Raw genomic sequence first — 24,959 nt, 5'->3', positions numbered from 1 at the left:
AAATCTTCTCAAATCCATCAATGGATTGTAATATTTTTGGACGAATTTTCCTCTTTAAAACTTATTTTACAGTGAATAATTTAATATGTAAAATGATGATTATTTCATGTCTTTTTGTTGTTGTTTTTTTGTTCTTGAACATGGTAAGCACATGTGTTTTTATTAAAAATATATAAAAAAACTTATTCAATGGACAGTTTTTCTTTTGAACATAATATCTAACATCATGACACCAAAAATGTTACTAAATGAGTCATCTAATTTCCCCATATTTGTGAATGACAAGAAACAATGTGAATTTGACAAGCACAATAATTTATTGTGTGTGAAACATAAATACATAGGATATATGTAAACAATAAATTATCATTTCAGTAGTTCTACAAATATTTGCATTTTAATACCCTTGTAATTTTACATTATTTTACTGCAACAGTTACCTCCAAACTTTATTCTTTTGTTATTTTATCAGATTAGAAGTTGAGACTTACTGATAATAGGTAATTTAAAATTATCATTTTCTTCTTTTTATCTTGATGAAAACAAGACATAATTATAAATATGTATCTTAGTGACCTGTTCATATGTGATTTTCTTTGTAAAAAGTATTAAAATTAAAATTAGACATTGCTAATGGAAAGAAATGAGGTTTATGGTAAAATGTTTTTAAGAGGACCTCTTGTTGGTCATTTCTTCATCACCCATAAATTTGAGTTTTTCTTCACTTACCATGAAAATTTACACATTAAAACAATTTAAGGTTTCTGATTAAAATAGCGACACAGCTTTCCACTCCCAGGCAGCCAATTAGATTATGTGAAAAAAATAAACCACTGTAAACCTTGTAATGGGAGAATAATAAATAAAAATACTTTTCTTATTTTGTCATATGTCCAGTTTATCATCCCAAGAAATCCTAAATAATTATCATTAAAATTAAGCTAACTCTGCATATTGGGGATCTTTATCTGCTATGATAATATAACTATTGCATTATTAAAGAAGTGTTTTTTTCTTCAGAAAACATGGTAAATAAAAAATCTTTGGTTTAAAGAATATACTTGAGACAAACATAATTCTACATGTCTTAATGCTCTGTATTGTCTGTTAATTCTGAAAATAATTAACTGTGATATTGAGTTTCTACCTAAAACTAATAATATGAAATTAATTTTGAGATAATTTCATCCTATCTAAAATACAAAATATATTTTAAGATGCATTAATGTACATCATTGTTGAAAAAAAATATTGTTATTGAAAAAAATACCTGACAAGGTTGATTGGTGCCAACCATCTTTATCTTCATCATGTTGTCTGCTCCTTACAAGAAATCAAAATAGTTCAGAAAAAATATAAATACATATATTACTTTCTTGAGTTTATATAGATTTAGGTATGACTTAATACATTCAAGTTTAAACGGGGTAATGTTGTTTTTTCATAATGAGTTTCTTAATTGTCCTGAGATAGTATGTTTAAATAATTGAAGTCTTCATGTTTAAAAAACACCAAATAATTATGGGCCAAAATACATTAATTATAGTGATCTGGATAAACTCCAACCGTTGAAAGGGGAAACATCTGCTGTGGTTGCAAAACATCTTGGTTGTGAGATGTACGGTCCGTCCGGCAAATATTGATCGTTTCCTGCATTAAAATTGAGTATTGCTTTAGATCCAAATTATCTGAGTGTTTATTTTCTTAAAATATGAATTTAAGTCTTGATTATTTTAATATAACTTTGTAATATGTATTTGATCGATCGGCTCTAGATCAACACTTCGTTATAACATGACATTTCTTATGTGGTTGATAGTTATTTTTAAAAAAAATACCAAACAATATGGTTTGTTTCACTATTTCATCAGTATTTTTACATGAATTAATTAACTGTTTCATTAGCTTTGTTATTAGCCTTGAAAACGCCCGGTAAAGAATTTACCGGAGTTGCTCACCTGGTCCTGTAATATCGATGCGGTATCTCGCTTCGGTTACCGTCTTCTCATTCTGCAACTGAATCTGGTACATTGGGAAGCCGAAATTCTCTGATATATCTCCACATATCACCCCCCTTGTTCCCCCACAAATTTTCTCTCATTCACCAACTTTCGCGGAGATGGAAAACATAGTCACTACGGTAATGTTTTGCCAGCTGGGGATTTCCTGTACTAGACGACCTCAGGTATCCCCAATCCGAAAATAGTGCGTTAATTATTTTTAGCCAGCCAATCAAAACGCGATGACACAACTCTTCACTCTCAGCCAGCCAATCAGATTGTGTGACAAAAAATAAACCACTGCGAATAAACCACTGCTGGCGATTGAAGATCAAGCCCTGTTATGGGAGAATAATGGGATAAAACAAGGACTGGTCAGCTCAGAGTGTAGTATACTGTGCCAGCTTGGTGCCTCAATGGGCTAGCACTATAAAACAAGCATTAGTCACGGCCAAATACAAGCAGCAAGACACACACAAACACATGCATTCAGGTCACAATTTGATAGTCTTGATTGTGACCTTAACCCCACATTAACTCACCGTAAAGTCAGTGATTTTTTTATGCATCATTTGTGCAGGTGTGATTACGAAAATATGTGGTACAGAAAATAATATAAAATATGTATTTTGGCATATCTTGATATTTGATCAATGTAATCCTCACATACTACTTTTCTTAATGCAACAGCAACATCTTTTCTCTAACAACAAGGCCTTAAGGACATGATGGAGCTGAATCTTTGTATGTATGACCCAAGCTATGGTGTGTCTTACATTTGCACAGACAATTCCAATCCAACTTCAAACATAGCTGCCATTATTTCTTCATAATTCAGGCTAAGTAACAGAGCCAAATTTGGTCAAATGTTAAGAATCTCTATCTCTCCATTGTAGAGTGAAAAACATCAAATCATGCCTCTTCTTGTTGGTGAACAGTTGGTGGAAGAAGATGTTACTAGTGTACAAGCTTTCTTAAACAAATTCTGCATCCTAAAGGTAAGGAATCACTGAATTTCTTAAGTTGTTGGCATTCACTATAGCCTACAGACAGATGTCTTTTTTTTTATCTTGCATATAGATACATATCACAGTATTTCAGGTTATTGCAGGAGGAAAGTTCTGAGTGATGCAGATCTTAGACCTATATTACATGGGCATGTATGTACTGACTCATAATCTGACAGGATTAACCTAGGATTCAAACTCACAATAGACCGATCCAGTCTGTCAATCAAAACTAGCGCATGCGTGAGTTTGATCCAATCAGAAGGCGGGGCATGCTTTGTGGATTTGTCAGATTTACTTCCAGGGTCAAACGATGCCCGAGAAGCGACGTGCCTACAGTTTGTGCTATTTACACTCGTGATATTAATTATGTTTTAGTCTGTTTTCAGTCGTACAAATGGGTATCTCTCATACCCTCACGTCTAGTCGCACGTTTAAGAGGAAGCCAGAAGCTGGAATGTAAACATTAAACTTGTTTCCGTCCTGTTGCGCACGCACCTCCCTATGACATGTCACAAATCTCTCAGCACGCCTCTGAGCTGGTCGCTCGAGAAAGTCTTTCGTGGTAGACTGCTAGTTTGTATTCTACTAGTACTTATCGCTTTTCTACACTTCTAATAAAGTTATAATGATAATATGTCTTACCTGTAGACTCTTGGAATGTAATCCTTGGTAATCCATTGTTGTGTTCAACGTGTGTTTCGCTGTTTGACAGTGATTCTACACATGGCAATATGTCAGGCATTTGTGCCTCGTGTCAACGAAAACTGTCTGAAGGAGACCCTCACAAGTATTGTCCTTCCTGTATCATTAAGGACGGGTTTTCAACGTGTTCGTGGGATAAACGTTGTAAAGAATGTGAGAACTTGTCTTCAATAAACTTTAACTTGTATCTTCGTGCGTTTGCGAAGCGGGCCGCTGACCAGCGCTACAAGCAGAGAAGGACATCGGTTGGATCCTTGGACTCTGCACCCTCCACATCAGGCCCTGGGGGTGGCGAGTCGGCCACACCTAAGAAATCAGTTGATAAAGACCCGCCTCAGTCAACTTCTGTTTTCGACAAGTCACGTGACCGTTCGCCTGCTGATGATACTACCCGCACGACTGATCTTCGTCAATCGGTTGATCGAGAGCGTCACTCAACCTCCCCTGTTACGACGGGACAGGGTGGTGACGAAGGCCATGAGGGGACTACGGTCCCCAGTCGGTCCGTATCTCGTACTTCCAACGACGATAGAGACGTCGTGCGGGACGACAGTGGACACAGAAGTTGTTCCCGATTAAGTCGGGACGACAGGTCGAGTGCCTCGTCGAGAGACAGTACACGTTCATCGCCATTGTGGTCGTCGTAGGTACGATTCGGACGATAACTACGATGGGGATCGTAGTACTTCTACAGTTAGAGATCGTAGCCCTCGTCCCCACGGGGACCTGCGACCTTCTCGCGGGGAGTTTTTGGGAGTTCAGCGTCGTAGTGAAGATAGTGACAGAATGACGACCTTGTCTCACTTTCATATCGACCCGGCTTTGATAGCCCAGATCACGGCGGCGGTCCTCGCCTCGACGGCGTCGACCAAGAAGGATTCGACTACGTCGGGGGTCCATGGCCCGTCAACTAGTACACCGGCTCCTTCATCTACGCCTCCACAATCGACGTCGACTATTGATTGTGACGACAGCCCTCCTAGGCCTCCCAAAGACATTGAGTTGTTTGCTTGGCTATCTAACTTTCTACCTGAGTTATCACAAGACGACGACAGAGCTTCTGCAAGCCGCCTGGTCGATCTCGTTACCCGATCTATGGCATGCCGTTTTCGTCACCCATGACTAGGGATTTGGATTGGGGGCTACTCTTCAAGAAACCAGCGCCCTCCAAGATTCTAGTAGAAGACAGGCATTTGGAATCCATGGACACTGCTGTTCGTCACCAGCTACAACCGCTTGCTATGCTGTCGACAGCGATCGAGGCCCTCTCAGTGTACTTTGAGGAGAAAGAACCCAGGACGAGGACGGCAGGACGGTGCCATCGGTCCTCACCTGTATGCAACGGTGGATCTCGGACGTCCTCGCCCAGTCCCGATATGTATCGGGCCAGATTACTACGGCACGTCACCATGGTTACATCGACTGCACTGACCTACCTGATCGTCATGGCAGGTCATTCCTACGGGCCCCGTGGTCATCGCAACAGTTGTTTGACGGTCGTACCGACGACGTTCTGGACAAGTACTCCAGGGAAGCCGAGCGTGACATCATCATTTCGGCTTCACACAACCTGTCCAGACGGCCACCGGTTTCGAACGCCCCAAGACGAAGTTACCGAAACGAGAATGTGCAACGGGCCTTTCGTAGGGACGTGCTTGGACAGCCGTCCCGCAAGAGAGATTCCGACAGGAAAGGTCGCCAGGTCTCCTTTTCCAAGTATCCCAGAGGGGGAAAGTGCCAGCAGGGGAGGAAGTGAGGTACTTCGCCTAGGGACATCGGCACCATCGCCGGGGTACTACTCGCCCATCTTTCTAGTACCCAAGAAAAACTCCACAAAGATGCGGCTTATTTTCAATCTCAAAAAGTTCAACGCAACATACCTCCAACAACCCGACACATTCACCATGATATCCCTCAGCTCTCTGCGTCGGATGATATTACCGAACGACTTCCTCGTCTCGATAGACCTTCAGGACGCGTATCTACATGTATCAATAGCTTCCAAGTTCCAGAAGTACCTCCGATTCGAATACCAAGGTATTCATTACCAGTGGGCGGCCCTCCCGTTTGGAATTTCTACAGCCCCGTGCATTTTCACACGGATCATGAAGACGGTCGTAGAATGGCTCCATCGGCAGGCGATCAGGGTCGCCTTCTACCTAGACGACGGGCTCCAAGCTCACCAATTCACAGAAGCCCTTCAAGAAGAGTTGGCGACCACCCTGAGTCTACTACGGTACCTCGGGTGGATCGTCAACCTTCAAAAGTCGGACTTGGTACCAACTCAGGATCTACAGTACATTGGGATACGCTTCCAGACGGGAGTCAATCTGGTCATGGTACCTCAAGACCGTTGGGACAAGATTGTCAGCAGCATTCCGAGACTTCTACATGCCCCGGCGTCGGTGCACACATGGCAGGAAGTCCTCGCTCTGTTGACATCGGCCCAAGACCTGACTCGCCGAGGTCGTCTTCAACTTCGTCCGCTGCAGAGATTGCTGTACCCCCACCTGGAGTTTCCCAATCTCCTGGTTCCACTTCCGGCGCAGCTACGTTGTCATCTGGAGTGGTGGCTCCAGCCGTCGAACGTTTGCGAAGGCGTCTTTATGAGCGAGCCTCCGTTCATACTACACCTATTCGTAGACGCGTCATTGGAAGGCTGGGGAGCGCACTTCGGGGACGACCAAGTGGCCGGGCTGTGGTCGCAAGTAGAAAAGGTCCTCCACATCAACTGCCTCGAGATGGAAGCAGTGATTCGGGCGGTCGAGTTTTGGAAACTTCGACTCCGTCGGAAACGGCTGATGATACAGTCGAACAACTCCATTGTCGTCCACTGCGTCAACAAACAGGGAACGACTTGGTCGGCGGCCTTTCTGGACCGGACATTCAGGTTCTTAGCCCTTGTCGACGACTTGGACATGGGCGTACGCGCCCGTCACATCCCGGGGGCCAAGAATGTGATAGCCGACGCCCTGTCGAGGACCGTCTCCCACGGAGTGGATGATCCATCCGACAGTCTTTCATCTGCTGACAGATCGACTCTGGTTGCCCCATGGGACCAGGACGCTCTAGCGATATCGTGGGAGGGTCTAGACGCTTAAGCGTTTCCGCCAACGGTGCTGTTACCATCGATACTAGTGAAAGTTCGTCAAACGGCCAACCTACGTCTGCTTTTGGTCGCGCCTTATTGGCCAGCCAGAACGTGGTTCCCGAAACTTCTTCAGATCATCGATCAACCACCGTTGCCGTTGCCAGATCGAGACGACCTCCTTCTTCATCCTCACACTGACGACTTGCATCCGGGGATAAAGAACTTCCAGCTTCACGCCTGGGTTTGCTTAAGACCTCGTTAATGAAGAAAGGCTATTCGGATAAAGCTGCAGCACTTGTCTCATCGGCACATTGAGTTACGACTCGTAAGCAGTACGATGACAAGTGGACCACTTTCTCCATTTTCGCCAGGTCTCATGGCTTCAACCCGGCGGTAGCGACCCCACCACAGGTGGCGGAGTTCCTAGTCTCTCTCCGGTCATCTCGGCGTCTGAAAGGGTCAACGATCTCGACATATCTGGCAGCTTTGGCTTCAGTGGTGCCGTCTCCTACGGGCGACAAGCTCACTAAAGTACCGGAGTTGCAGAAGATTCTACGGTCGGATTACGTTCGATCAGCGTAACCATGGCAACGTCCATCTTGGTCTCAGATGGGATTTTTTAGTGAAAAATCAACTTCCTGGCCAGGATCTGAGAATGTTCCACATTCCTTCCTTGTCTGCCATTATGGGCCCTCATAATCACGCTGATCTCTCCCTGTGCCAAGTTCGTGCGCTTCGTATTTACCTGCAGCGTTCTGAACAGCGACGACAACATTTTCGACGGCTGTTCATACCGCTCTCAACCAATGCAAAGTAAGAGATTACACGTAATACTCTCTCATTTTGGTTGAGAGCGGTAATTCTCAGAGCTTACGAGGCGCAAGGACTCGCACCTCCCACCTCCTCTCATCGGCACGAAGTTCGAGCCATCGCTTCAACATTAGCACTCCACAGTAATTGTTCGCTACAAGCTATTATGGAGGGCTGTTTTTGGAGATCTACTTCAGTGTTTGCTTCGCATTATCTCAGAGATATCTCAACAGAAGATGTTGAAGGACTCAAACAGTTCGGTCCACTCGTGGTGGCACAACAGATCTCTCAGAAGAGACAGTGAATTTGTGTTTTATTCACTTTGGAGTTTTTGCTCAACACTTCGTGCCATATAACAGGTTACAATAAAAGCTGTTGGTGAATGTACGCATTCTTATGTTTTTTTGTTGCGTGCAGTACTTCTGCTTTTTATTATGGTTCTTCGGTGTATGCATCGTCTTCCCATACTTTATAGCACTGCTCGTATTTTTTAGTTACCTTGTATACTGCGAGTTGCTCTGTAACTAAATTATGCGCCGACCTCACTTCGATCCGGGTTCAGCTGACGTGTGCAGTTGTCCTGTCGCATCAATAATTAGTTGTGTGTCGAAGAGCATTAACCATGCTATTTTAGTTACCTTGACTTCGGCGAGTTGTCCTGTAACTAAATTATACGCCGACCACACTTCGATCGCAGTTCAACTGACGTGTGCAGTTGTCCTGTCGCTTCGATAATTAGTTGTGAGTCGAGGAGCATTAAACATGCTGTTTTAGTTACCTTGTATACTGCGAGTTGCTCTGTAACTAAACTATTCGTCGACCACACTTCGATCGCAGTTCAACTGACGCGTGCAGTTGACCTGTCGCATCGTTAATTAGTTGTGTGACGAAGAGCATTAACCATGCTGTGCGTTCCTGATAAACAACTTGTCTCGTCCGTGCATCTGGTCGAATGTTCTATTGTCACTACAGGGGTGAGGAACTTGGTACATTCGACGTGAAAGTGGTCACTTCCTGATTACATTCCCGACCCTCCTTCCAGTGTTCCATCAAATTCTACCCATTTGTACGACTGAAAACAGACTAAAACATGGGTTTTTCAGATTAAAAACGATGTTTTATTGGTCTGTTTTCAGTCGTACGTTCCCACCCAGCCATCCCCACAGGGAAGTAATCCAGTCCAGTCCTGATTGATGGCTTATTCTTCGAGATTTGTGACATGTCATAGGGAGGTGCGTGCGCAACCGGACAGAAACAAGTTTAATGTTTACATTCCAGCTTCTGTCTTCCTCTTAAACGTGCGACTAGACATGAGGGTATGAGAAATACCCATTTGTACAACTGAAAACAGACCAATAAAACATCGTTTTTAATCTGAAAAACCCATGTTTGTTTGTTTGTTGTTTAACGCCGCACACGGCGGTCTGTAAATAATCGATTCTGGACCAGACAATCCAGTGATTGATATCACGAGCATCGATCCACGCAAATAGGATCGATGACATGCATCAACCAAGTCAGCGAGCCTGACCACCCGATCCCGTTAGTCGCCTTTTACGACAAGCATAGTCGCCTTTTACGGCAAGCATGGGTTGCTGAAGACCTATTCTACCCCGGAATCTTCATGGATCAATTATGTATTGCTGGAATTAGATGTATACTATACCACTACTACAGAGGGAATTTTTTATGTCAAAACGCTGATGCGATTCAACGATCGTCATGACATTAAACTAAATTGTATTGAAAATATTCTCTATTATTTTTACTCATACGTACACTACATTTCAAAAGTCACTTCCCCTGTATCGCAAAACTATTTCGCTATACGTTCGCGATAGTGCCGTGAAAGTGTCGCGAAAGTGGCACAATAATACCGCGAAAGTGGCTAGAAAATGCCACGAATGTTGCGCGCTAATGCTGCGAAGTTTCGCGTAAGTGGCGCAAAAGTGCCGGAATAGTGCCGTGATAGTGCCGCGATAGTGCCGTAAAAGTGGCGCGATAGTGCCGTGAAAGTGGCGCGATAGTGTCGCAAAAGTCGGTAATGGTGCTGAGAAAGTGGCGCCTTATTGGTAAAATGCATGTACACTTCAGAAATGCTGTTGTGCGTTACTTCCCCATGTACGAGTATGTTGGATGTATGTTCAATCTAACCAGGAGCTATACTCGTATAAGCCTGTTGCTCGTGTTATATTTAAAGAGGTGTAGGTGGTAGGTCCATTAACAGTATAAAGCTTTACATGGATATGTTCTTAAAACTGTATTTTTTCCGCAAGGATCAATATTAATCAATAAGAAATTCATTGACAAATGTTTATATTCCCTGATGTGAGTAACTCATTTGTATAAGTTATCAATAGTCTTCAGAATTGGGAGAAGTGTATGAGAACGCAATTCCCAGTGGTGCCTGAATACACTTTTTTTCTAGATTCCCCCTGATTTTGGTCCTCAGTTCATCTGATTCATACACAATAAGGACTTGTGTTCGTCCGTAAATGCCTGAAATGCTGAGTGTTAACAGCGGACATCACAGTCTCTGTTTAGCATTTAGCATTCAGTATATATGAAAATACATTTCGGTTTGATGTGCTTATGAAAACGAAATAACTTTCCTCAAAACGAAGTAGAAACCAGAGGATACACGGATTATACATATATGTAAGGAAGAGAACTTATGGATGGTAACTTTATTATGAGGAACACAATGTTTCGAAGTAATATTTACTCCTTCATCAGGTGAAGGAGTAAGTATACACTCCGAAACATTGTGTTCCCCAAATTAAAGATGTCTTCCTTATCTGTTGAACTTGTAAATGATTTTCAAAGACATGATACATAGACGGTTTTAAAATGATAGGTCAAATACTGTGTTGTTTATCTGTTCCACATAGTGGTAAGTTGTAAGATGAGTTTCTGCTCGTTAATCAGACAAACTACTGCTACACTTGGTTTGTGCAAAAGTTGATGCACGTATACACATGTCGAGTATCTCAGAAACGCGGGGTCTGCTTACTTACTTACTTAAATTGGGACTTTAACGTGCGCTTTCCGACACATGCATATTTCGCGTATAGGCCCGCCAGGCCATTTAGTGTTTGGTTCGAAAAGGGTATGTCCGAGAAGGTGGGGCAACCTAGGGGGGCTTTTAGGGTTGTTAACTTAATTTGGATAACAAATTTGGAATTTTGAAATATGCCATGCAAAAGGTGGAGGGGGGACTAAATGTAGTTTTAGTAGTTGTAGTTCTAAGTGTGTTTTTGTAGGTTTAGAATTTTAAGGTTTATTGGCAGCTTGTTTGTTGTACTTTGTTAGATGCGGCCGAGTAGCCCTGTTTTGATTTAGATATATGACTAGTGCTTTAAAGGTTTGTAAGTCATTTAGGGGGTTTAGTACCGTTGCTAGTGTCATTTGATTGTTGCAGTTAAGTGTGGATTGGAGTGTTGTTCTATGTTGCTGGTACTGTGTGCAATATAGTATTACGTGTTCAGGAGTTTCTTTTAAGTTGCAGTGAGGGCATTTCCCGGATTGGTGTTTTTTTAATTTGGTGTAGGTGGGAGTTTAACTTAGTGTGGCCTGTTTGTAGTTTAGTTATTTCTGATAGTTATTTTGCCACTTTTATGTTACATTTAATTTAATTTTTGTACATTGGTATGTTATGCTTACTTCTTCTAATTTTAGTGCTGATTTGGCTGCTTTGTCGGCGTGTTCGTTGCCAAACACTCCAACGTGGGCAGGGATCCGTACTATTTCTATGTCTTTACCTAGTATACGTAGATTGTTGGCGCTTTTAATTATCTGTTGTATGACTTTTTTGTGTTTTAGTTTTTTATAGCCTGGAGCCCACTTAATGAATCTGAAAGGATTAGGGTTTTTGGTGGCGGGGTCTGCAGATATAGTTGTGATTTGATGAATTCTTTATTCTCTAGACATTCGAGAGCGAACCAGACTGCAGCATTATTCACAATGAATATACTCAGAATATCTACTCCAATAAAAAAGCACCCACAGTTTATTATGTAACTTATAGCGAGACAACTCGGATAGTAAATTACAATGTCTTCTCACAATGCTAAGCAGGTGCACGAAATAACAGGAAGAGTCATGCGTTACATAACATCATAAACGTGGAGGGTGAAATCCACCTTCCAGCAAATTGTATTCATTAGGAGTAGGGTAGATTCAGCTGTGCAGGCAATTGAATAGTAGCGTTAACCAGTGGCATTTAAGATGTTTTTAAATTTACGAACATATGTAATACTCATGGTCATTAGGACAGAAGCACAACAGATATGAACGATATCGATAGGTTTGTGCGAGGATCAAGGATTACCATCTATTTGCGACACAAGATCTAAACTGTATTTTTCAGTGATTATTTGTACGTGGGCCTATGGCTATACTGAAAAATAAAGAATTGAATTGAAATAAAGAATTGAATTGAATTGACACAAGATCATATTTCTTCGTTTTGTCGTCTTGTTCTTAACATTCCTTCACTGAAATAGGATTGCTACGCAGTATTTAATTAACTTGTTACGTTGGATTCGAGACCAGAGAACATGTTATGAATCGATACCGGTTGTTTATTAATGTTCACTAAAGGAGGGAGGGCTACAATTGACAAGGACCTCTTGGCTACAGGTCATGAAAATATGTTTCTCATTTAGTTGTGTTTAGTTATACGTATGCGCCTGCACTAATGAAGTAAGTGAATGTTAAAGGGCAAGTTTTTTCTTGTACTTTTTCCACATTAAAAGTGTTAACATAGAAGTGTCATAGACAAAAATATAAAAACATCATATTTAATTAACATATTTTTTGCACTAAAACGATTTATATTTTTCACATTTACCAAGTGTTCTATTTCCATAACAAAAACACCATGGCTTATGCCCCTTGCAATATGACGTCATTGGTGCCAATTGATAAACATTATGACGTCATCATGCTTTGTTAGAGCCGCTTCACGTGGTGTAGGTACAGTTTTGTGATTCTAGCATCTCAGATGCCAGCCAGAATTGTGTTATGCTGAGTCACCACTGCGCCGGAGTGTGTCGTAGACCATGTTGTTTTACCGCAAACTGGTCCTTGATATCTTTTGCGTTGAGAATAGACAGGCACCCTGTTGAATTGGCACCAATTACGTCATAATCTAAGGGGGATAACTCAGGCCTATTTCGCTCGTAAAACGAAGGCCTCATAACGGCATATCACTTTCACACTATTGTGAGCTTCCTACTTTCACTGTGAAAAAAAATGAGTGTATATTTTCAAACACAGATACTAACTAATTCTAAAATTGTGTTTTGTTTAGAAAAAGAAAGAAAGTGATTTTTGCGTGTACACTTCCCCTTTAAGAAGACAAGATAACATGTACCTGTATCATCCATCACACAAAACAATGTAGGTATGGTTTGACACTGTTTTATAATGTTTTGTAAAACGGATAGGACAAAACAAGCCAGTGTTGGCTTCTGTTGCTGCCTCTCCGAAGATCTGAATAAAAAAGTTATCATACTCATTGCCACATATTACGTTCTAAAATAGGAACATTTACAACGCGGGATTGTTGGCTCATTTTTTATGTACCACACCATATATTTAAGGTGAGTAGGACATTTCCCCCACACTGACAGTCCCCTACTTGGACATTATCCCGTACTGACATTTCTTCACATTGAATATATTAATAATTTATATTACAGTTTCATTTACAGTTTGACAAACTATTATAATTTAAACATGAAAAGTCATCATCACATGTCAAGTTCACTACATGTCACCAGCTGGAAGTGACATTTGTTCAGCTGTTCTTCATTTAAAGAAACATTTGACAAAAAAAATGAACGAACTGGTTGAGTGACCTCCTTTCATCAGGTTGAAAGGATTACCCACAGAAAAAGAAAGGATTAGAAATCGACATGTTATTACGTATTCACTACCAACGTCCTCTAATATTAAACTGATACCCTCGGTATCCCCTAATGAGATCATGTATACTTTGTCACACCCGGTAATTGTTAAGATTACAAATCCTATCTACAGCCAGGCAGTCTATACATGTTTCCAATATCCTGTTATAATTAGTGGTGAATGCTAGAAAACACATCATGAAAGATATCCTGAGACGCCTCCAAATGTCCACTTCATAATTCTTACAAAAAGCGATATTCTACAGTAATAACATTTGAAGGCTAATCCACAAATACCATCGCATCAATTGTTACAGAGTAGTGACCAGCATTCGTATATGCAAAAATCAAACTGCAAAGGATAGATGGAATTTAAAGCGAGCTGCAATCTTCTTTCGGATATTAGATATTCGTTAAGGAGGTATTCATAATAATAAAAATTATTATCGAAATAAAAACAACTAAATTATCATTTTTAAAGTCTTAAATATTCCAGATTATGTCCCTAACTTACGTTTAGCTTCCGACAGTTATAGTTATAATTTACCCATCATGCTGCTGATAAGTCAATAATATTTGAATGCGCCCCGGATTTAATCGGAGCATATGTTAACGTTGTATAGAGATCTGACGTAAATTGACTATCGCCTGTCTGTAAAGTGTGACCCTCATGACGCCCTTATTTATTGTCACTGTCTTACTTAAACCATTCGAGTGACTTCGGTTTTCATTTCGTGTGACGGTGAGGCATTAAAACATTCTTACAGCCCTCACGTACTTTGATTCGTCTCAATAATAATATCAATACAAAGCTTAAGTAATCGGTAACGATGAAGTCTCACTAACAGAACTAACAGCGGGCGCGAAGCTTTAGTGACAAAACCCTAATTACTTCATAATATACATGACGATGAATGAGCAGCGACAGTCGGTTCAAATGTGTGCCTTTGTTGTCTCTGCTTACGCTTATAGCACCTGGTCGTGTTTAAAGAACAGTTAACAATTTAGATATAATGGAGGGTTTACTACCGCTACGCCCGAACGTAACGGTTGTCACAAGCATTGGGATCATGTCAAGGATACATAAGCGATAATTCAAATACGAATGTACATATGTTGCTCTTTCTAAATAAGCACATTTACATATACAAGCAAACATAATTTAACAGTGTCATGATATTGCTGAATGGTTGCTTGGCCACCCATAGCAGGTTTTGGGTGGTCTGCAGGGCGATATCAGGCGCCCTATTTTTTTCTTCTTGGGTGTCAGGCGACCCCCGGCATTCAGCTGCATGACCAGGGTTTCTGTAGCTTTTTGTTCCGTCTATAAATGCGTGTCTGGTCGGACCCCACTTACTTTTATTAGAATGTCAGCCTTCGACCTGGTTGGTTGTTTGGGACACTGTGGAGCTGAAACCTCTGCTCACCATCGTGAGCTTCGCTCATTTGCCTGTGAGATGGCCCCTATAATCCTCTATTGTTTTACCAATCAACACGCTTCATTGGCTATCGTTTTACAAAAACGCTTTGAAACCATTAGACCACTTCAGAAATTGATTTATGAAATTGTGAAATGTCCGCGTCCAACGGGTCGATGCGTATGTGAACCCACTATTTAATTATCTGTTTTAGAACATTGAAATGTTTCTAACACTGACAACAGGTATAATAAGTGAATAGTTAGGAGGGGCACTACTTATCAGAACGAATCACTGAAATCAGTGAGTGAGTTGGGTTTAAAGCCGCTAATCTCTAGCTTCTTCTTGGCAGTCTGACATTGGCCGCTTGGGCACACCAGCTGCCGTGAGTCGATTTTGCTCGCTAACGCAACTGAGCATGACAAGAGACTAGGCTACCGTCTGCAAGGACAGCTAAATGAACTTGGAGGCAATATTTGTTTTACGCATTTTTCAACACTGATTGGTTACCCGTGATCTATGAAGATTTGGACAAAGGGCGTATGTTAATATATTTCTTCAGCCAAAACAAACAGACAAAAAGAACGACAGAAGCTCATCGGATGTCGTTATTTGGAAATACCCCAGGTGGTTATAGTTTATAATAAGAAAAGTATCCCTGCAGTGAAAGCATTTTTCGGATTTCGGATTGCGTGGGTAAACTACTCCCTTGTTGTCATCCATGTTTTCTGGTATAACCCTACACTTGTGTATTTGTCGTCATTCAGTTGATGCTCAGTTAATTTATTACAGGTATAATTACTGGAGGCACCACTCAGATTAACTGATAAAGGTTGCTATTAGGCATTTCGTGTGTCTGGGGTATTTATTTAATTCAAATCCAGGTTTAAACCGAATCCCGGTTTGAAGTGAGGTGAAATGTATGTTATATAATATGCACGTTTCAGCCCAGCAAGAGGAGTGATCACCATCATTCCTCGCCATCAAAGGATCAGCAGAAATTACGTTGATTGAATAATCACTATTATTTTGCACAGTGGATTTGTCGAAAGTAAGCGTTTACATGTGTATGTTTACTAAAGCAGACGGAATACCCCAATATCTTGACGTGAAGTGCCGATGTGAAAACAACATACTTTGTTCAAAGCCGATATAACGTTGATTGATTGCTCATTGTTATCTAACTCAATGGATTTTTTTAAAGAACCGTGGACATTATGAAAACAGTTGTCACATGGGCTTTCTCAGCTGACCTTTGAGACTTGACACATATGTGAAACAAGTGAAACAAACTAAATGATCAGTTGAGAAACCAAACACAGGTTATAATATCCCGAAACGATAAATATATTTTGAAATATTTGTTGTTACAGAGACGCGTGACATCCCATAAGTTTCTTTGTACAGCTGCAGATGTGTGAAATATTAGTTCCTTTCTGTGAATATTTACGGTTCACTAAAAATATACATATAACTTTGGTAGGTTGTAATTATGATATTTGCATTTTGTTTTCATTCGTTTGCTGTAGCATTGAACAGTATCATTCTTGCTCCTCTACGTCTTGGTTGGGAAGTTCTTCGATGCGCGATAGATGTTGTTTTCACAAGTCTTTTCCTTTGTGTGCGTGTATATGTTACAGTCAATGTGTAAAATATGATTCACTCAGGCAATCTATAGATGTCTAAATATTTCAGGCGATTGACTGAAATATCTGTTCATTTATTTAACAGTTTGACTAAAAATGACTAAGACGGCCGAAAGGGCTTAAAAACATCACAATAGATTAATTATGCTGGGATTAGAATCCAAACAATATAGAAATGTACTTTTTATATCCTTACATTTTCAGTCACTTGGTGATGATATTAAACAAAAAAATGTTAAGAATTCGTCATCATAATAATACAGATTGGCATATTTTTCAGTCAATTTGTGAAATAACTGAATATCTAGGTGTTTAATAAATTTCCTAAGTGAAACTTTTGCACATTTTGACTGTAAAAATATAAACACCATAAAATAAGCAATGGGTAGGTGAATTACCAAGCAAGTGATTTATCAAAACACCGCCACCATTAATGATGCTACCCACAAAGATACCTACATTTCCTTATTATTTCCAAAACTCATTTTGTTGATAAATGTGACCATACGCCCTTATACTGTCAATAAAAGTGACAACTGCGCTTATGAATGGCGCAGCACAGGTCGCGAACTAGTCTAGATCTCTGCTATATCATCCGGGTACTCATGGGGGAAAACAATAACAAAGGCAACAACTCTCGGGGAATTGCTTTAGGTAATTGCCCATTTAACAGTATTCCAGTTATATCACGGCGTGTCAGCTTATGTGGGAGGAAAGCCCGAAGTGATGCAGGTCTCAGACGTTTATCATTTCGGTGAACCCCACGAGCACCGGTATAATGCTGAAAAACCTAGAAACTTAATTGGAGCGAACCGGGTTACGAACCCACAATCATAGGTTTCTGGCATGCCCAAGGACGCAACTATGCACAGCGAATCGCAGCGCCTAAGACTACTGGGCCACCCATGCCCCCAACTGAAATCAAAATCGGGGCACCATGTTATAAATCCTGAAGAAGTTCAAATAGCAGTTCATGGAAGATTTACATCTACTCATCAATTCTAAGAAAAGTATGTCTAATTGATTAAAATTTCTCAATCAAATCCACTTATAATCAGCCTGATAAGTCTATCTAAATACATACATGTATATTCTAGTGTCTTCCTCTAAAACACGAAACCAGCTCTTCCCATAGTTTATTTCAGAAGCTTCGTATAAAGTTGTGTTATTTCAATGTGGTAACTGTACATATATGTCTTTGACTTGTAAATACCTGACTTGCATTTGCATGTGTTTGTGGTGGATACGCTCTAACCTGATTCATGAGTATGATTCATTAACACATGCTTATGATATAGTCGAAATGGAATGGAAAAGAAGTAAATTATGGAAATGGTTTTGTTTATTTTGTCTCCAATAAAAAGCGTATTCTTTTAGAATGTTAATAATCGTCCACACATCAAGAACAAGTAACTGTGTAATACAAATACCTAACGACGTAATATTTGTGAAGGACTTCGTTTATCATAGGAAATCTTTAATAACCAAACGATTTTGTCCAGACTATTTCACATTATATTCAGAATGAAACTTATCACAAAACATTATGGGATACTAGACATTCACAAAACATTAGCTGGTTATGAGGTTTCCTGACGGTCATTTTGGCCGACACGTGATTGTGTTTAATTCTGTTCTATCTTATTTGTTGCCGTAAAAATCACCTCAGCTACTGTGTGTACGAGTATTTGTGATTGGATCATTGGAGTCATGACCACAAGATCACCTTACATTTGCAGTCTAAATAAAGTATAGATATCGGTATTTGTAAAAGGAAAATAAACTTTACACCACGATCTTAAATAATGCAGACTAGCATGCCATGGAAAATGTAACTCAAAATCAGTCAAGGAAAAAAGTAATACAATATATTGTACCGTACATTTAGCACAACTGTCACAAGATAGCGTGACTTTTCTGTCTCGAAAGTGGCGGGATAGTGGCGCGAAAGTGGCATGAAAGTGTTTTAATAGTGGCGTGAAAGGGGTGCGATAGTGCCGTGATCTTGTAAAATGTTATCGCGAAAGTGTCTTGAAAGTAGCGCAATAGTTTCGCGTTAATGGCTCAAAGGTGGCGCGATAATTCCGCGTTAGTGCCGCAATAGTGGCGAGAAAATTTATTTTTAACGAAGTGATATTCACCATTTTCTCTAAGTTCTTCATTCATTTTACTAGGAGACCAGACTATATACTCCTCTTGGTAATTGGAAAGAAACAATTGATGACCGTATTTGGTTGGTTTGACATCACTGATATAATATATACCCTGTGGTAATTCTCTCCATTTGATAATTTTGTCCCTGGGCATAAATGCTTCGGTAGCTTTTTCATGTTCTTCCTTTGTTGGTTTGTAATTCTCCATTATGATATACCTATGTAAGCATTCGTTTAAATGTGATCCAACGATATGAAGCAATCTAATTTTAATCTCCAACAAGTTCATTGGTTTTGGCACGGAATAATTGACGCGCTTGTTGTCTCCCCTGTTCTATGAACTTTTCTCGTCTTCGCTAATACCACTGGTCTTACGAGAATTTGATCGAGTCTCCTGCTTCATTGCGTTGTATTTGGTGAGTTCTGACAACACTAAACGAAACTCCTCCTCGGATATCTTACAATCAGCCATTGCTGTCCTCAATGCTGTTCAACTTTGCTTTGGCGAGTATCCAAATATTATCATGTTTTAATTATTTCTTTTGCAACTTACGAGAAATAAATTTTATCGCTATTCCTGCCAGTCCAGAAACTCCGGCAGCTATTTCCATACCAAGTACAATAGGTGCCGCGATTATAGTTGATAATAAACCAACACCGGCTACACCGAGTCCCATGCCAGCCGTTACAAGCGCGATGTCAACTCCGTCGAGAGCATTCACGGCTCTGCGATACTTTTTATACAATCCAAGTCTCAACTCCCTCTCCTTCTCTATTCGATGTTTTATGTCGCTTATTTGATGTAATCGAAATCCATCAACAGTATCCATCTTTTCATCGAGCGCCGGATATAAACTCCTAGTTTATATTGTTATCTCATATAATAGTCTTTAATTGGTCTTGCTTCAATGTTTTGAGAGTATACATCAACCTTATTAAATGTATATTATACGGCATAAATATCTTAGTAAGAGAAATGCTGTCACTTTTAATAATTTCAACCCCCTCAAGGGTTGCAACGGGTGATGCTCCCATATAAATAATACTGCAACGTTGATGTTGGTGTTTCTTGAGCCATTTAATTGATAGATCTGGTAATATTTCTAAGGCATCTTCTGGTGCATCTCCAAACAAGACTTCAATAATAAGCGTAGAAAGATTAGGTATTGCACTCAAGTTATCTTTAATATCACTGAATTCAGTAACCAAATTTAAACTAACATTTTTTACTGCCGAACGACTATATAACATATGACCTGGGTTTTCTGGCAGGGAGAGACTAACACACTTTTTCGTTTTGATGGGATATAAGCCGCGAGTACGATCCCACTATTTATCATCTTAGTTAAATTATGTACCTTACCCATCAACACATAAGGTGGGGTAATGACGATATTCAGTAGCCACTCGATTTTTGATTTTGCGCAATTGTATTACATTGTCTAAGGTTATGCGTTCCAGGGCCTAATGAATCAACCATTATTTATAATATGGAGTGTTACACTCAAGTATCCTATATGTACAGGTTGATGTTTTACATCTAATACAGAAATTTTCTGTCTGTAGTAATACCCTGCTTTAATTTTTTATATTGTAATGTTGAGAAAGATTCCGTTCTACCGCTATAATATTTTTCATCTTTGACTGGAATAGCTCTCAACAGAGTAGAAGGACTTTCAAGTTGAATAATATCCGTCGTACTGATCTGATCAAGATGGATGCACAACTCTTTATAGGGTAATTTAACACATGCACTATATCGTTTGGTGGTATTTTTCCCATTCTGCCATCAAATCCAAGTGTTTCTGCTAAGTAAATTCTCTTCTCCAGCGCTTAATTTCAGCATCCCAAATTAACTCCATTAGGCTTAAAAATTTCATCATTGAGTGAACATACGCTGTAATACCTATCAGGTATAGCAATGCGAGTGTGATCAATACCTAATTCACCTATTAAAAAACAATTATTATATCTCGCAGCATTTATATTGGTCCACCGTGGGTAATACGTTACATCACATAGAGCGACTTCAAGTTGTCCATCCGAGTTATCGATAGTATGAAGCAGTTGAATAGACTGACCATTTGTTATTCCCGGGAGTGTAACATACATATTAAATATACAAAGATACCATATCATAACTTAAATATGAAATCAACTTACCTACTAATCAGTCGATTTTAGTAAGTGCCTCTGGTGCTAATTTTGTTGTTGAATTCCCTGATATCTTTGAAAAATATAGGGTCATGGCAACTAGTGATAAAATGGTGCACAATTGGTTTCACAATCCAATGCAATTTTGGCCAGTTAAACTTTGCCATATGGTGTGCCACAACAGGATGTGGTGTATCTCTTTATGCCCCAGGATTTGAACTAAATAAGTCTGTTTTATCATTTCACGTGTACTATCAGATTAGACGTATACTTAAAGAAATTAGTGCCCCATTACCGCAGGATTGAGCATGGAATTCCTCAAATAATCCATACAATAGGTCCGCGTATGAGCGTATTTGTCAGGAATTTAATGTTTCAACGAGTAAAGATTGGCGTATTAAAGGACTTAACCATGGTCTAGGTGTTCCGTACAGTGGACAAAAAACTGTTAAAGAAGAAAGCGATGATTTAGTTTAAAAAACTCATCAACCATTCGATCCATTTAAGCTGTTACACAAAAACAATCTTTTTGTAAGATTACATAATCTTAATCATGGCTGGGAACTTTCGAGTAACCATTGGAGAGGAGATCTTATGAGTTTTAAGGGTGGTTTAGCTTATATTGTTACAAAACCGCAAACGCTTGGAATGAATTTCTTAATGATAAAACAGAAAATAATTTTACTAACCCAGGAGTTGTAAGAGTTAATGAATCAATAAGAATTTATGTATGGGCAATTCTCGGTGCACAATCGCAAACAGGAACGGGAATAATTGGTTCTGTGACGGCGCTCGATGCGCAAAAACAGTTTGTAGCAAACGTTGAGGATGCTATTAATTCACCAGTTGACATACCATCTTTTATAAAACATCATCAATAACACATCTACTAACACACAACCACAAGTGCCACCACATATTGCAGCTAAAGATGAACAACATATCGATGAAAAAACAGCACTTATAGTAGTAGGTGGAGTCGCGGCTGGTTTACTCATGATTTGGTTAAATAGTTCTTCGCGGATACAGAAAACAGCCCTGCAATTGCTACGATCAGTGCCCACAAGTTTTGACTAAGCCAAGTGGTGGTCTTTGCTAATAAATTCAAGAGCCAGGAAACAATACTCCCTATTATACCGGGAAGTGCGGCCGCGGCTTTCCCAGCGAGCTTTCCCAGTGCTTCTCCTAATGCTTTTAAATGCTTTTTTATCCACTCTTTTACACCATTTTTATCAGTAGGCGGTGTGCCACCTCCTGTACCGCCTGTACCACCGGTTAATGCGAGAGTCAAAGTCGATATAATAAATCCCAATGTGGTTAAAATACTGGCAATGGTTATCCCCTGTTCTTTGAACAATGTTTTAATTTTATCGGCCAGTGTGGTGTCATCGTTGAGAACTTGATCGATAGTTTCTCCAACTTGACTGATTTGTGAACGAAGTGCCTTTCTATTACTGGAAGCCGCTTCGTCTTCTAAGTTACGCAATCTTTCTGCAACGCGGCGTCTACTGAATTCATCACCCGTCTGTTCAAGTTTTGTTTTCTCATAAGCTATATGCTTGTCAAGTTCGGATAGCTTGGTTTTATTATTGATGAGTTCTCACCGCATTGTTTGCATTGCCTTGTCAAGACCTTGTAATTCCTTAATACTGAACTCCGAGGATGGTACCTGTAACGTGGAATTATCGTAGTAGGTATCCAAGATTTCTCCGTATCCGTCTGAGGCCAGCTTCGAGCTTTCTTCCAAATTATCTATGGTACCGAGTTCAGTATGCACAGCCCGAAGAACCTTAGTAGTCTTCGCAGAAAGTTTTTCTCGTGAGTAGTCTACAAAACCTAATTCATTACGAACAGTGTTGATGCCATGTTTACTGGCTATCGTAGACAAGGCGAGGGGCTTACGAGCATGAGAATTCATAAGATCAATATCCGGAGAGCCACGCAGTCGTAATATTCCTTTATTGTTTATCATATACTTATGTCTATACTTAGTCACGACCCATAGGAGTTTTTTTTAAGGCATCGTAATAATCATTAACGGTTGATTGCAAAAGTTCATCTTTAAGATTCATAAAGCTGGTTTCATCAGTACCCTCTTCCATCGTACTCGGATTATCAAAGTCATCTAGATTAAAATCTTCCATTTTTATATTAAACATAAAGTTACATAATTTCAATATAACAATGTCCTCGCAATACGGACGCAAGTTAAACCCACAACATAGACTTCGGGATCCATTAGGGGTCAAAGCAATTCGTCAGTCTGTAACTATAATTAATAACCTGAGTACCATTGATCAGAATCAAACGCTTCTGGTTCGCTTTCCTAATCTTGGTGCACACGATGTGTTAGTTCCGGGAACTGCATGACTATCATTTACAATTAGTTTTTAACTCTACCGTTGCTAGCAGAGAGCTCATTCAGAACATAGGTCGCTATTAAAATTAGCGGTAATGAAGTTTTGAGTATTGACAACAGCGATGTATATTTCTGTTACATGGATCTCTGGAGAACAGCTAAAGAACGGGAAAACTTACAATACCAAGCTATTTGTAATCAGAACACATTGAGACTGCATGTGGGTGCTGCTATTGGCGATAATACCGTCGTAGGAGATAAGGCTGTTGCTGATGCATTAGTTAACCGATTCTATATTCCGCTAGACTTTGAATTACTAGATAGTCACATGCCCTTCTATCAAGCATCCCTAGACGATAGGTTAGAATATGAACTCACTTTTAATGACTACAGCAGAGTAATCAAAGCCGCTGAAGATGGTACTAGCTATTCTATTGACAATATCTTACTGGAGTATGATATGATAACAGATCCTGATTTAGCCAGACAAATTCGTAACCAGTATACCGGAAGTTTAGCCATTTTGTACGATCGCGTGCTTCGACACCAAAAGATCACCAGGAACAAAAGAGATACGACGTGGAATATCAATCTAAAAGTTCCCGCTAGATCATTCAAGGGTATTTTAATGTTGTTCGAGGACCCCTCTGATGCATTTGCAAGAGATACCGAGAAGTTCTACAACCCCAAGATTACAAAAATAGAATTGACTATCGAGGGCATGCCTAATCAACTATATAGTCAAGGCATGCGAGCATATCAACAGTTGGATGAGATTAAAAAACTCCTTTCTATAAAACGAAGCCCAGAAGTTAACACGGATCTGTCTCTGTCTTGATGTGTCGATGGCTGAATTCCTTACCACGAAGTATTCGCTATGGCTCGACATACCATAGACGATGACCAACTACACGGCAGTGGGTGGAGAATAGAAAATGCTAGCGAGGGTATTACTATGCAGATAACGAAGCTCCAGGAAGCGGCTGGTAAATTAAACTTATATTTGTATGTGATTATGGATGCGCAACTTAACATACAGAATGGACGATTCGTGCAAGCGATCTATTAATAGTCTTCACCTAAAGAACCGCACTGCGCTATCAACGGGTTGTGGAAAAACAACTTTTATTCTAGATATTTTAGAAAGTCATTACTGGAATGTTTTCGCCCATATTATTATTCTGTGCCCAACTATAAACATTAAAAAACATACCTGTTGAGAGTTTGGGTAATGAATGATCCCGGGGTGCACAGAGTTGATCTGGGCAATCGTTTACAAGACTGTTTACGAGTATGTCATGAAAAATACAAAGGAGAATCAACCCTTTTCAGAATAGACGATTGCAGTGCGAGTAAAGAACTTACCAAAAAGAAAGATATGCTTTCATATTTAGCATTCTCCACTCAGCATACTCAGTATAGTGTTTGGGTACTTACTCAAAAATACAACTCTGTCCTGAAAGATCTCAGAGAGCAGATCAAATGGGTAGCCCTGTTTCATTGCAAAGACCGAGGTTCATTTGAGGAATGTCTACGCGAAAATGATGTTATTTCTACCAAGCTCGGGCGACTATAAAGTCAGAAAACTGTTAGCGGAAACGAAGCTTTGTAAACTCGTATTCAACCAGCTGCTTATGCAATTGCCTTACAAAAATAGCAAAAATATAGCAATTGTAGCAACTGCTAAGCAAAATTATAGCAAGT

General features: G+C 39.9%; 1 protein-coding gene across 3 annotated transcripts in view; it reads left to right on the top strand.

Moving 5' to 3' along the window:
• LOC139468148 (protein N-terminal asparagine amidohydrolase-like) overlaps positions 1–24,959 on the top strand; it is a 638,951-nt gene that overhangs the window by 84,075 nt on the left and 529,917 nt on the right. For all 3 annotated transcript variants that reach the window (XM_071249923.1, XM_071249922.1, XM_071249924.1), the window contains one exon: positions 2,897–2,998. In XM_071249923.1, coding sequence (XP_071106024.1) covers positions 2,915–2,998 — 84 coding nt within the window. In that variant the 5' untranslated portion in view covers positions 2,897–2,914. The remainder of the gene's footprint in view (positions 1–2,896; positions 2,999–24,959) is intronic.

Source organism: Haliotis cracherodii, unplaced genomic scaffold (assembly GCF_022045235.1).
Source record: "Haliotis cracherodii isolate W230 unplaced genomic scaffold, xgHalCrac1.p SCAF_2, whole genome shotgun sequence".
NCBI lineage: Eukaryota > Metazoa > Mollusca > Gastropoda > Lepetellida > Haliotidae > Haliotis > Haliotis cracherodii.
Note: the sequence above shows the minus strand (reverse complement) of the source record. Positions and strands in the feature narration are given on the sequence as shown.